This window comes from Malus sylvestris, chromosome 4 (genome assembly GCF_916048215.2).
Source record: "Malus sylvestris chromosome 4, drMalSylv7.2, whole genome shotgun sequence".
NCBI lineage: Eukaryota > Viridiplantae > Streptophyta > Magnoliopsida > Rosales > Rosaceae > Malus > Malus sylvestris.
Window position 1 is genome coordinate 26,797,921 of NC_062263.1, and position 11,389 is coordinate 26,809,309.

Here is an 11,389-nt window from a genome sequence, read left to right on the forward strand (position 1 = left end):
GATCGCAAGCCTTATTTTGTTGCATCTTATTTTCTGACTTTGTTTCCACAATAGACAGACTTGCTAACTTTACTCCATCACCAGGAACATCAAACAACGTACTTGGATGGTTCCGCTTTGGAATTCTCTTTTGAGCAGAACGGTTTGTTCTTCTTAATTGTCTACTGTTTCAAAAGGAAACTCTCCATGTTTCAAAATCTCAAATACACCCTAATCATCCGAAAACATTGTTAATTTCGTATTGGATTATGTGGACAATTGTTAGAACAAAACCACCGCAAACTAAATTATCAAAGATGCAACCTAAATAAAAGAGTTGGGAATTTTATTAATAATCATAAAGGTCTAGTTCGTTCAGTTTTCATATGTTAAGCTCCCAGGCAGGCAATGAAGACCACAGCCAACTACAAATTGAGTTTTCATATATCACCCAAATAGATAGATCAACCCGCGAGCGGATTCAGCACTTGCCCAATGAACAACACCGTTCCAGTAATTTCTTCTCTGATGACGAACATGAATGGATGATCGGCCACAAAATCTATCTTGTCAGGAGGATTAAGCGAACTCCCCGCAAGAATGCCAGTAATAGCTGCCGCTTCAGTGCCTTCTTCATTAACTTCAATGCAGGATTTGTGAAGCATATTGAAAGCATCGCCGGAAGGAAGCCAGTTAACCATCTCTGTCAACTCACTAGTAAAAGGCAACACCAATCCTAAATCCTTGAGAGTTTTGGACGCTTCCAAGTCGGAAGAAAACTTAAACCTTGGGATTTTGAAGTCGCCCACTTCAACTTTACCGTACGGTTGATGTCGATTCAAGAAGTCAGATCCGGAACAAACTTTGTCCACCAAACCTGGCAGTCCGTCTTCCGCATCAGGCAGAATCAAGTACATGGAGAAACGTCGCCGAGGACGTTTGCCTTCTTCTTCTCCACCTTGTCGGTAAGGAAGCTGTAAGATTTTGAAGCCGTCAAACGCCCTTACAAACTGCCACTTGTCGCTGGTCATGAAGTGTGCCCGAACTGAGCTCCCGTCGAGGAGGTTGAAGTCATGCTCTTTGGTATTCAACGCATCAAACTTCTCCTCCCAAACCCCTTTGAAGTACAATGCATTCGCAAACACGAGCCTTGTTGCACCGTTAATTGATGCGGGAGGAAGAAATTCTTTGATCAGGCCACCAGTCTTCCCTTGGGCCCAAGAATTCACTTTGATTCTCACCTCATCCGCTTTGTTCTGGAAATCGACTTTGTCCGCAACTGCCTTGTAAAACACGGCCACCGCCTCTTTGAAAGAAGGCTTGATAGAGAGAGACTCATCAACCCAAAGTCCATTGGCAAAGGACAGACGGGGACCGCCACTGGCAGATCCATCTGCCAAAACCAATAGAACTATATCCGCAGCGAGGGCGTTGAGTTCGGCGGTGGAGTTGGACTTGAGAAAAGAGAGTAACTGGTCCCTCGCCGGACCCTTTGTCCCCGCCACGATCAGGCTCAAAACGATGTGGATGGACAGCGGAGAGAACACCATGTTTTTGTCCTTAGCTTCGGACAGAAGCAAAGGCTTTGTGATTCTCATAGCGGCAGCTGTTTGGCTGCGGACAAAAATTCTCAAATCTGACAAATCCCTATCCCTAGCTATCACTGGAAGTTGGACCGGAGGAGTGGTTAGGGTTTTGGCGATGATGTTGGGGTGAATAGGCGGCTTCTTGGACCAGAAAATAAAGCTGAAAAATAAAAACAGCGAGCAGGAAATTAGTTTGAGAGGAGACGCCATCAATCGATGACCCCGTCGGAGATTTGGGATACGAACAAACAAATACTTTGACACATTTGTATGAGTATAGATCAAATATAGCTAAAAATTAAGGTTTTTTTTATTAGCACCTCACATATTGTTGAATAGGGGTGGGTTCGGTACGGTTACCGTACCAAAACCCTTGTACCAATTACCGTACCAAACTTTCGGTTTGGTAAAATCTATTACCATTACCGTACCAAACTTTCGGTATACCGAAGTTCGGTATTGCCAAAAATTTGGTTGGCATGGTATGGCAATGGTAATTGCCATTTTGTTTTGGGACAAAATATGTTTTTGTTTTTTTAACCCAATTCAAGGGCAAAACTTTTTTTTTTTGTACCTTTATCTCATACATTATAGATTAAATTCATCTATTATTCATCATTCACAATTCACACACATAATAATTCAAATGAAGCATCAAGATTCATCATGAAAATTAAGCTTACAATCCAAATAGAAGTTACGAACCAAAACAAATAGAAGTTAACAATCCAAATAGAAATTAAAGTTTCAAACCAAATGAAAATTGGAAGTAAACTTCAAAAAGGAGAATTCATTGATCAGTTAATCAAGCTTAAGATGTCGAAGCTTTTGGAGGAGGCATTGAACTTGTAGAAGATTGAGTTTGTGTCAAGCCTACAATACAAACAAAGAAAACATATTAATTAGTAGCAAGAAGAATTAAAGTTGAAAACCATTTAATAACAAATTTACTAAAAAACTTAAAGCATATATTTCTTGTTTTCTCTTCTTCTATTTCCTTGTAAAATTGAAGCATATTTTCCGTTGCTCATTGTAGAAGTTTACTTCACCTGCCCTAAGCCAACCACTAGTACACACTAGTGCCTCCATTATTTTAGGAGTCAAGGATACCCTAAAAGGGTTCACAACCCTCCTCCCTAGACTAAATGCATTTTCACTAGCAACAGTAGAAGTGGGGGTTACAAAGATATTTTGGCTATTTGTGAAAAAATTAGAAACTCTTTTGTGTTTGATTTCCACAATTTTAAGAGATCAAAGTCACCAACAACAATGCTAATATAAGTAGGGTTTTATTTTCAAATTATTGGAATATTATAAATATGTGTTATATAATTATGTATTATATAAATTATAAATTATAAATTATATTGTATTTTCGGTATGGTACGGTAATACCGTGGTAATGGTATCCATTACCAATACCGTACCATGAAATTTCGGTACGGTACAATACCGTACCATTACCGATTGGTACAAAAAATTTGGCACAAATTCGGTATGGCACGGTTGGCAATTCGGTTGGCATGGCAATTTGGCAAAAAAATCCACCCCTATTGTTGAATGCATCCCACAAAAAATTCAATATTAAATTACTTATTTATTCTACTATGCAATGACAATTTCGACCTTATTAAGTTTTTTTTTTTTTAAAAAAAGAAATTTCCAAATACACCCCACATCATTTTTAACTTATTATTTATCTTATTCAATTATCAAAACCCTCCCACCCTCCATTGTTGAACAAAATTCTAACTAATGAAATTACAAACACATTGATTGAGAAAACCCTAACAAAATGTCTATGAATATGCCAATGCTATTGATCACTGTGACTGCAAGAAATTATTTTCTCTCCAACCATACATTTTATCACTTCCCGACATTTACTATGTTGAAAAACTTCAGAACTTATGCCTTTGAACCAGCTCTGTGAATTGAAATGCCAACAGCTTGAAACTTTCAATAATTCTTTTTTATTTTTTTATTTCTTTTGTTATAGAAAAGTTACATAAGAACTTGAGTTTGGATAATTCTTGAGTTTGGAAGTGACATAAGATTTTTCAATCTGCACAAAGATAAAAAAAAATTAAGATAAGCGTTAGCGTCCAAATCGGTCAATGATAATATGCTCTCAAGCTAGAAACGAAAAACAAGTCAATCACAGAAGTAATTAGCCTGGGAACATTAGGGTATCTAGATTCAATCCATCAAAATTAAAAATGAGTATTATAAAATTTGAAGAAATTGGGGTGTATATAGAAATATAATGTGTGTTTTGAGAATGTGGGGTGTAAGGGTATTATGGAGAGGTATGTGGGGTGTATAAAGATAATTTTTAATTGAAAAAGTAAATGTGTGGTGTATTAAGTATGTGAGGTTTATTCAACAATTTGTGGGGTGTTAATATAATAAGCCAAAATTAATCCTTAATTTTAAAAATATCACTTTTTATAAAAAATCTTTCAAATATATCCAAAATTTCACCTAAATAGACATAAATACTCTCAATTTTAACAATAAAATAAATTAAAGGTTTTTTAGCCAAAATGATTCATGACATTGACATAAATTCTTAATATGGTCCTTAACAATTAATGATAATCAATAGTAGTGTTTTGGAATTTGTCTATCGTGAATCATTTTAGTCTTTCTTTGAATTTGTCAATCATGATCATATTAGTTTTTTCTTAAAAAATCTGACATTGCTTTGTTAGTGTTATGATGTGGTGCCACGTGGGTCTCACGGATTAACTTTAAAAACTATTTTTATATTTAAAACTAAAAATGATATTAGTAAGAAAAAAAGTGTTGAAGGCATGATTGAAATTATGCTGCTCCCACTTGCGGTAACCGCAGTGGCACTCAATATTGGTGATGAGGGGGTCGAAGGGGATAAGGTTGTGATGGTGGAGTGTAGAAGTGAAGATGAAGTTGGACCGGAGCTTGAGACGACAGTAGCTAAAAAGTCTTTAATTTATTTAATTGTTAAATTTGAGGGTAATTGTGTCTATATAAATGAAATTTTGGATATATTTGAAAGTTTTTATAAAAAGTGACATTTTTGAAATTAAGAGTTAATTTTTTGCTATATTTGATAAATACTCTATTTTGTATTTAATCACTAGATTTTATAACATCTAATCGTCTTGATTAAGAGTAATGTTGAGACTTTAAAACTTATTTAAACCAAAAATGAAATGATTCATAAAAAAAACGTAGGCAACAAGTCAGCAAAAACACTACTGCAAATAACAAATTATGATAAATAACTTGAGTTTTATTTATTTATATGCTTACTGAACATGACATTATATTTATAGAATTTTTTTTTTTTTTTTTGTGTGCATCTCTCGCATAGCTTCTTCCTCATCATGATTCGTCCCCACCTCCTCATTGCCATGAAATTGGCGAGCCGAGGACGGAGAGGTTGCCAAAGTTCCTACGGTTAGTGCTACAAAGAAAATTGTTTTGAGGGGAGACATGTTGCTAGCTAGCTTTTGATCTCACTGAGTAATAGTTTGCACAATGCATGGGTTTTTATACTAACTCACACACTTCTAAAGTGTCAGCTTTTATCTCTCCCATTAAACTCTGATGTACCTCACAAATTACCAATAAGGCACCATATTTTCCGTGTAAGCAACAGTGTATGAGGTTTTGAGAAAAAAATGTAAAGGGAACATAATATTGCAAGTGTGAAATGAAGAAATTGGTGTTGATGTAATTTGAAAACGTTCGACTACCCAAACAATATTTGTCCGATTGACTATCTTTACATCATTCTAACCATTATAGCAGGTCACATCCCATTTGCATTATATTTAGGCACTTAGGCTAGCTTACTGTTTAATTTCATATACCAAAAGAGAGTCCCATTGAAATGAAGAGATCAAGCTGACAATTCGTGGTTTTGTTATTATTTTAGGAACTTAGGCTAGCTTACTCTCTTGGTCCAGAGTTGAATCATTACCTTAATTTCTTTTATCATTTGAATCAATGATCGGTTCATTTTAACATTCATCGTGTGATGTGGGCTGTGAATTAATATAGTGTGTGAACACAACGTTGATTGGGAATATATATGATGTGAACTATTTATTTATGCAATAATGTCAACATAAATTTGTTTTCTTGGGCATCAAGTTGCTATACATGTGTACAAAAATTTTGAAGGATCAATCACAAATGAGGAAAATAAACAGATTCAATCTAAAGTAAAAACACGCTAATTTTGAACTAGTTTTGGTATAATGCATAATCAGAAATGTAGATGAAGGAGGACCGAATCGTGATCAAAGCGGATCTCAAATTAGATAATGAAAATTTTGAAAGGTACACGCACCCAGTAGACAAATTTTGACCATTCAATAAAGCTTTGGGCATTTAATTCTGATGTTTTCCTCTACTTCAACCATTATGATCTATCGTATGCTTAATTTGTCTCTTGTATTTCTTTGGGTTTAATTTTTTCTTTTATTTCGGTAGTATGAATAAAGTTGTAGTGGTTATATGAAGTCTAACTACAAGATTGCCATATTTATTTCAATAGTTACGTGGTTTTTTTTTGGGGGGGGGGGGGGGCGGAAGAGGTAATGATGGTCGGGGAGCGTCGAATCCGAATGAGGATGGACACAAGAGTATTGATTTTCACTATATGTGATACTAGCCCTCCTCACAACATTGCCAAATTTAAGAACATTGATCGATCAGTCCATGAGGCCAAATGATGGCCTATTTCACACTTATAAAAGCCATTCTCGTCTTTGATATATTCATCGAATTTGGCCTCATGGACTGATCGATCAATGTTCTTAAATTTGGCAATGTTGTGAGGAGGGCTAGTATCACATATAGTGAATATCAGTACTCTTGTGTCCATCCTCATTCGGATTCGACGCTCCCCGACCATCATTACCTCTTCCCCCCCCCCCCCCCCACCCCCACCCCCCACCCCCACAACCAAAAAAAAAACCACGTAACTATTGAAATAAATATGGCAATCTTGTAGTTAGACTTCATATAACCACTACAACTTTATTCATACTACCGAAATAAAAGAAAAAATTAAACCCAAAGAAATACAAGAGACAAATTAAGCATATGATAGATCAAAATGGTTGAAGTAGAGGAAAACATCAGAATTAATTGCCCAAAGCTTTATTGAATGGTCAAAATTCGTCTACTGGGTGCGTGTACCTTTCAAAATTTTCATTATCTAATTTGAGATCCGCTTTGATCACAATTCGGTCCTCCTTCATGTACATTTCTGATTATGCATTATACCAAAACTAGTTCAAAATTAGTGTGTTTTTACTTTAGATTGAATATGTTTATTTTCCTCATTTGTGATTGATCCTTCAAAATTTTTGTACACATGTATAGCAACTTGATGCCCAAGAAAACAAATTTATGTTGACATTATTGCATAAATAAATAGCTCACATCATATATATTCCCAATCAACATTGTGTTTGTTTGTACCATACTTGACCAATCCCGAAACTACTGAGCACTGGTCAACGTTATACCGTCAAGGACCCAGAAAAGTTTCCCTCCAACCAGGAGGCCAATCACAGCACGACACATGTCGACATCAGAAGCCAATCATAGCGCAACACGTGTCAACATCAGAAGCCAATCACAACACGACACGTGTCAATGTCAGAATGAAACTAGAAACTCTCTTCTATAAATAGAGATCATTCTCTCACAATATTTCCTAATGTCATTTGTACTAAATTATTCACTTGTACTCACTAAATGAGAGCTTGAACCTATGTACTTGTGTAAACCCTTCACAATTAATGAGAACTCCTCTACTCTATGGACGTAGCCAATCTGGGTGAACCACGTACATCTTGTGTTTGCTTCCCTGTCTCTATCCATTTACATACTTATCCACACTAATGACCGAAGCAATCTAGCAAAGGTCACAAACTTGACAGTTTCTGTTGTACCAAAGTCCTCACTAATTTTGTGCATCAACATTTGGCGCCGTCTGTGGGAACGACACTTACTGGTTTCCACCATTTGTACTCTATTTTGACCAGGCATCTCTCTCCAACATGGGGAGTGAAGAAAGCCACAACACACAGAATGATACCCATCTTGCACCTAGTGCGAAGTAACGAAAGAAGGAAGGAAAGAGGGTTGCTCTTCAAGCTAAAGTCGATGAGCTAGAAGCTCAGAACAACAAGATAACAATGAAGAATGAGGTCATCCATGAGCAATATAAGAAGCTTTTTGAGGCGCTCCATGAAACTAGGCGTACTCAAACACGCGAGCTCATTGCCCCTGTGGACATCAACCATTATCTAGGTGCCCCCCCCTCCCGACACGGAGGGTCACCTCCATTCGACATGGGTATCCCTGATGAGGAACGAGCTAATCATCAAAACATTGATCAACATGAGACTTCTCTCAACCCAGATGCTTCGACCCGAAGTAGGAGAAGTAGAGGAAAACATCTCATTGCAGAAGGGTTGAAAGGATCGAAAGTCGTTTATCGTGACTGCCGAGGCTTCCTAAAGCAACGTCGAGAGAATCCCCTCCACATATGCTCGAAGATCAATGGCCCAAGGGTTTCTGAAAGACTCGGTCTCATCCCACGATCCAAGCCAACTACCAATCTAGGGAAAAAACGATAGGTCCCAGAGGAACATGAAGGTATAGGGGACTCTGAGGTATTCCGACAGACTCGCCCTAGAAGTCAATACGAAGAGTCCAAGGAAAAACCACATGCCTTTACTCAAACTTTCCTACTTCTAAGAGGCGATGGAGACTTACGAAAGAAAATTGCAGTGGTACATGACTCCACTCAGGACCCCTTTGTCCTACAGCTCATTGAGGAAGTAAACAAGTTGAAGACCGAACGTCAGGTCGAGATACCTGACTGGAACCAACCCAGGCCTGGCCCTCTCATGAGAAGAATCCTTGACACCCCATTCAAGCAAAGACAAAACAAAAGCTTGGTTTATAACTCTATACTGGAAGGGATGACCCAATTGAACACCTTAACCTATTTGAGTCCACCATGGCATATCGGATGCACACCGACGAAGAACGATGTCTTCTCTTCCCCTCCACCCTCTCTAGCGGAGCTCTTAACTGGTATTGTCGTCTTCCACCTGAGACAGTAGACTCATTTGAAGAATTGAGGAAATTGTTTGTCTCTCAACACATCTTCCAGACCAATTGCTTGCATTCTGCAGATGACTTGTACACTATTCACCAAAAGTCAGACGAGTCACTACGAGAGTATGCCGGTCGCTTCAGCCATGAGTATTCTCGCTGCGCTAAGGCAGATGACAAGACCGCCCTCAAGGCCTTCATGGCAAGCCTACGTGATTGTTTCTTCAAGTACATAATCAATGCCAACACTTGGAAGACCTACTCTGAGGTGATGGCATAGGTTTACAACCACTCTTCAGCCGAAGCAATGACATACCAAGGGAACCCCCATATGGTTAACCCCTATCAACAAGTGGCAAGTGGAAGTCAAGTTCTACCAAGTGAGGAGATCTTGGCCATTCAGACACCCATTGCATCATCTCCTGCCTCATTTAGCTACTCACTAAGTCACCAAACGTATATGTCTCTTGGTAAGAGGAAGAATTTTTACTCTCAGCAAGCGCATTACAACAAGAGTGATAAAAGTTAATATCAAGACAACTAGGGGTGAACATGCCGTCCACTATTATGACTATGGGGCCAAGCCTCACTCTTTCAAAGTGGAGGACTAGGTACTGAAGGAAATGCTATTATAAGAAGGCATACGCATTACAAATGTTTTGACTCTCAACCGCTTGAGATATTTTGTCACACAAGCCATTCAGCAAACATTTAAAGAAAAGGGAATTCAGACAACTTCTTCTGAGTCTTTTGCGTTCCTAGCACTGGAACACTTGGTCTACGCTGACCTACCCTTATACTCCAACTCAGAGCTTCAACATGCGTACTTTGACACAAAGTATATGATACTAAGTGTTACAACCAACATGGTTCACATATCAAAAGCATGGATCCCTTCATGCATAGCAAAACATTCATAAGCATCACTCTATCAATCAACATAAACATCATACATTCCAACACATTTATACATAAACATCATACATTCCAAATTTCATGGAGCTTCAAGAAACAACGTGGCGTTTCTCGCTCAAGCACTGACGCTGAGTATCATCAACTCGCTTATATCGCTGCTACTTGGTCCTGGTTTCGTAATTTATTTCATGATCTTCAGATTTTTCTTACACCCCCTCAGTTATGGTGTGATAATATAAGTGTTCTTGCCGTTGCTTCTAACCCTGTATACCAAGCACGAATGCGACATGTTGAGGTTGATTATCATTATGTTCGTGAGAAGGTTACTCAGAAGGAAATAATTGTGGGTTATGTTGCGTCTTCGGATCAGGTCGCATATTTTCTGACCAAAGGCTTGTCTTCCACTCGGTTTAAGTTTCTTCTTTTCAAGCTTCCCATTCTTGGGCGACCGCTCAGCTTGCGGGGGCGTGATAAACCATAAGTTGGTTGTTTGCTATGACTCTTCCACTACAGATGTTGCTGCTAAGAGTTGGGAATATACTCTTGTATTATCTCCTATATTTTGGGATTTATATAGATTAGTTGGTTGTAATCAGTTTGACTTGTAACTCTCTGATGTAATTCATTCCTATAAATACAAACACACAACCTCTCCCAGATTTAACTGAGTTAAGCATCATTAGTTCTTTTGTCCTTTATACTCTTAGAGTATACTGCCGATTTGCCCCCTGAACTATCACCCAACTTTCGATTTCCCCCCTGAACTTTTTAATTGGAAAATTAAGGACTTAAACTAATTTTTTTGGCCGATTTGCCCCCTGCTGTCAATTTTTCATTCATTCCATCCAAATTTTTGTTAAATGGAAGCATATGCACAACATGTGTGGGTAGTTCGGTCGCTTCATTCTTTAAAATAATTGAAAACCTTAGATTTCTAAAATATAAACCTATGCAAATATGTGTGATTCTATAGCTTTTGTATCTAAAGGTCTAGTGAAATGACACTTTTGTCCACAAATGAGAGTTACGTGGTTTGCACATGATAAGAGTTAATGTTAATTTGGATGAAATCTATGAAAAACTAACTGTAGGGGGGAAATTGGCCAAAAAAAATTAGTTTAAGTCCTTAATTTTCCAATTAAAAAGTTCAGGGGGGAAATTGAAAGTTGGGTGATAGTTCAGGGGGCAAATCGACAGTTTACTCTATACTCTTATGCGTGCTTAACTCTCTTTCAATATTCACTTGCGTAATTCAAATATAATATAATTATTATTTTATATTTTGTTAAAAAACAAACGGATAAATAAATACAAGCCGAGCAGATGGACTGTATTATATAGGAAAGTGCTCCTATTTTCATCCATCACACATTTTTGTTAATAATTTTTTTATTAGTATTATTCAATTTGTTTGTATTGACGATCGAAAATTGAGAATGACGTGTGAAAATAATGGGTCGGATTACCGCTTTGGATTTGACCCACAATATAAAACCCGTGGACTAAACAGAACCAAGGTACCGTTTGGTACGTAGAACGGGACGGAATAGAGTGGGACGAAACGTTCCATCCCACGTTTGGTGCGCCTAAAACGGGTGGAACGCGCTGTTCCACATGACAAATTTTGGGTGAATTTTCGTTCCACCTCACCCTCTAAAATGACTCATTCCACATTCGTAGAATACAAAATTATAACATCTCCGTCTCATTTTTCTTCCTCCTTATTTTCATCCGATGACATCTTTGCTCCATCTTCATTCCGTCCAATCTTGTCATGT

At 37.7% G+C, this 11,389-nt stretch overlaps 1 protein-coding gene across 1 annotated transcript; it reads right to left on the minus strand.

The window, feature by feature from the left end:
* Positions 1–304: 304 nt before the first annotated feature.
* On the minus strand, positions 305–1,797 carry LOC126618505 (serpin-ZX-like). Its single transcript, XM_050286596.1, has one exon. It carries the CDS (start codon positions 1,773–1,775, stop codon positions 444–446), a length of 1,332 nt encoding a protein of 443 aa, XP_050142553.1. The 5' UTR covers positions 1,776–1,797; the 3' UTR covers positions 305–443.
* Positions 1,798–11,389: the final 9,592 nt, after the last annotated feature.

Bases quoted from the DNA above. Each gene is read 5' to 3' on its own strand.
- LOC126618505 (XM_050286596.1), bottom strand. From the start codon at position 1,775: ATGGCGTCTCCTCTCAAACTAATTTCCTGCTCGCTGTTTTTATTTTTC.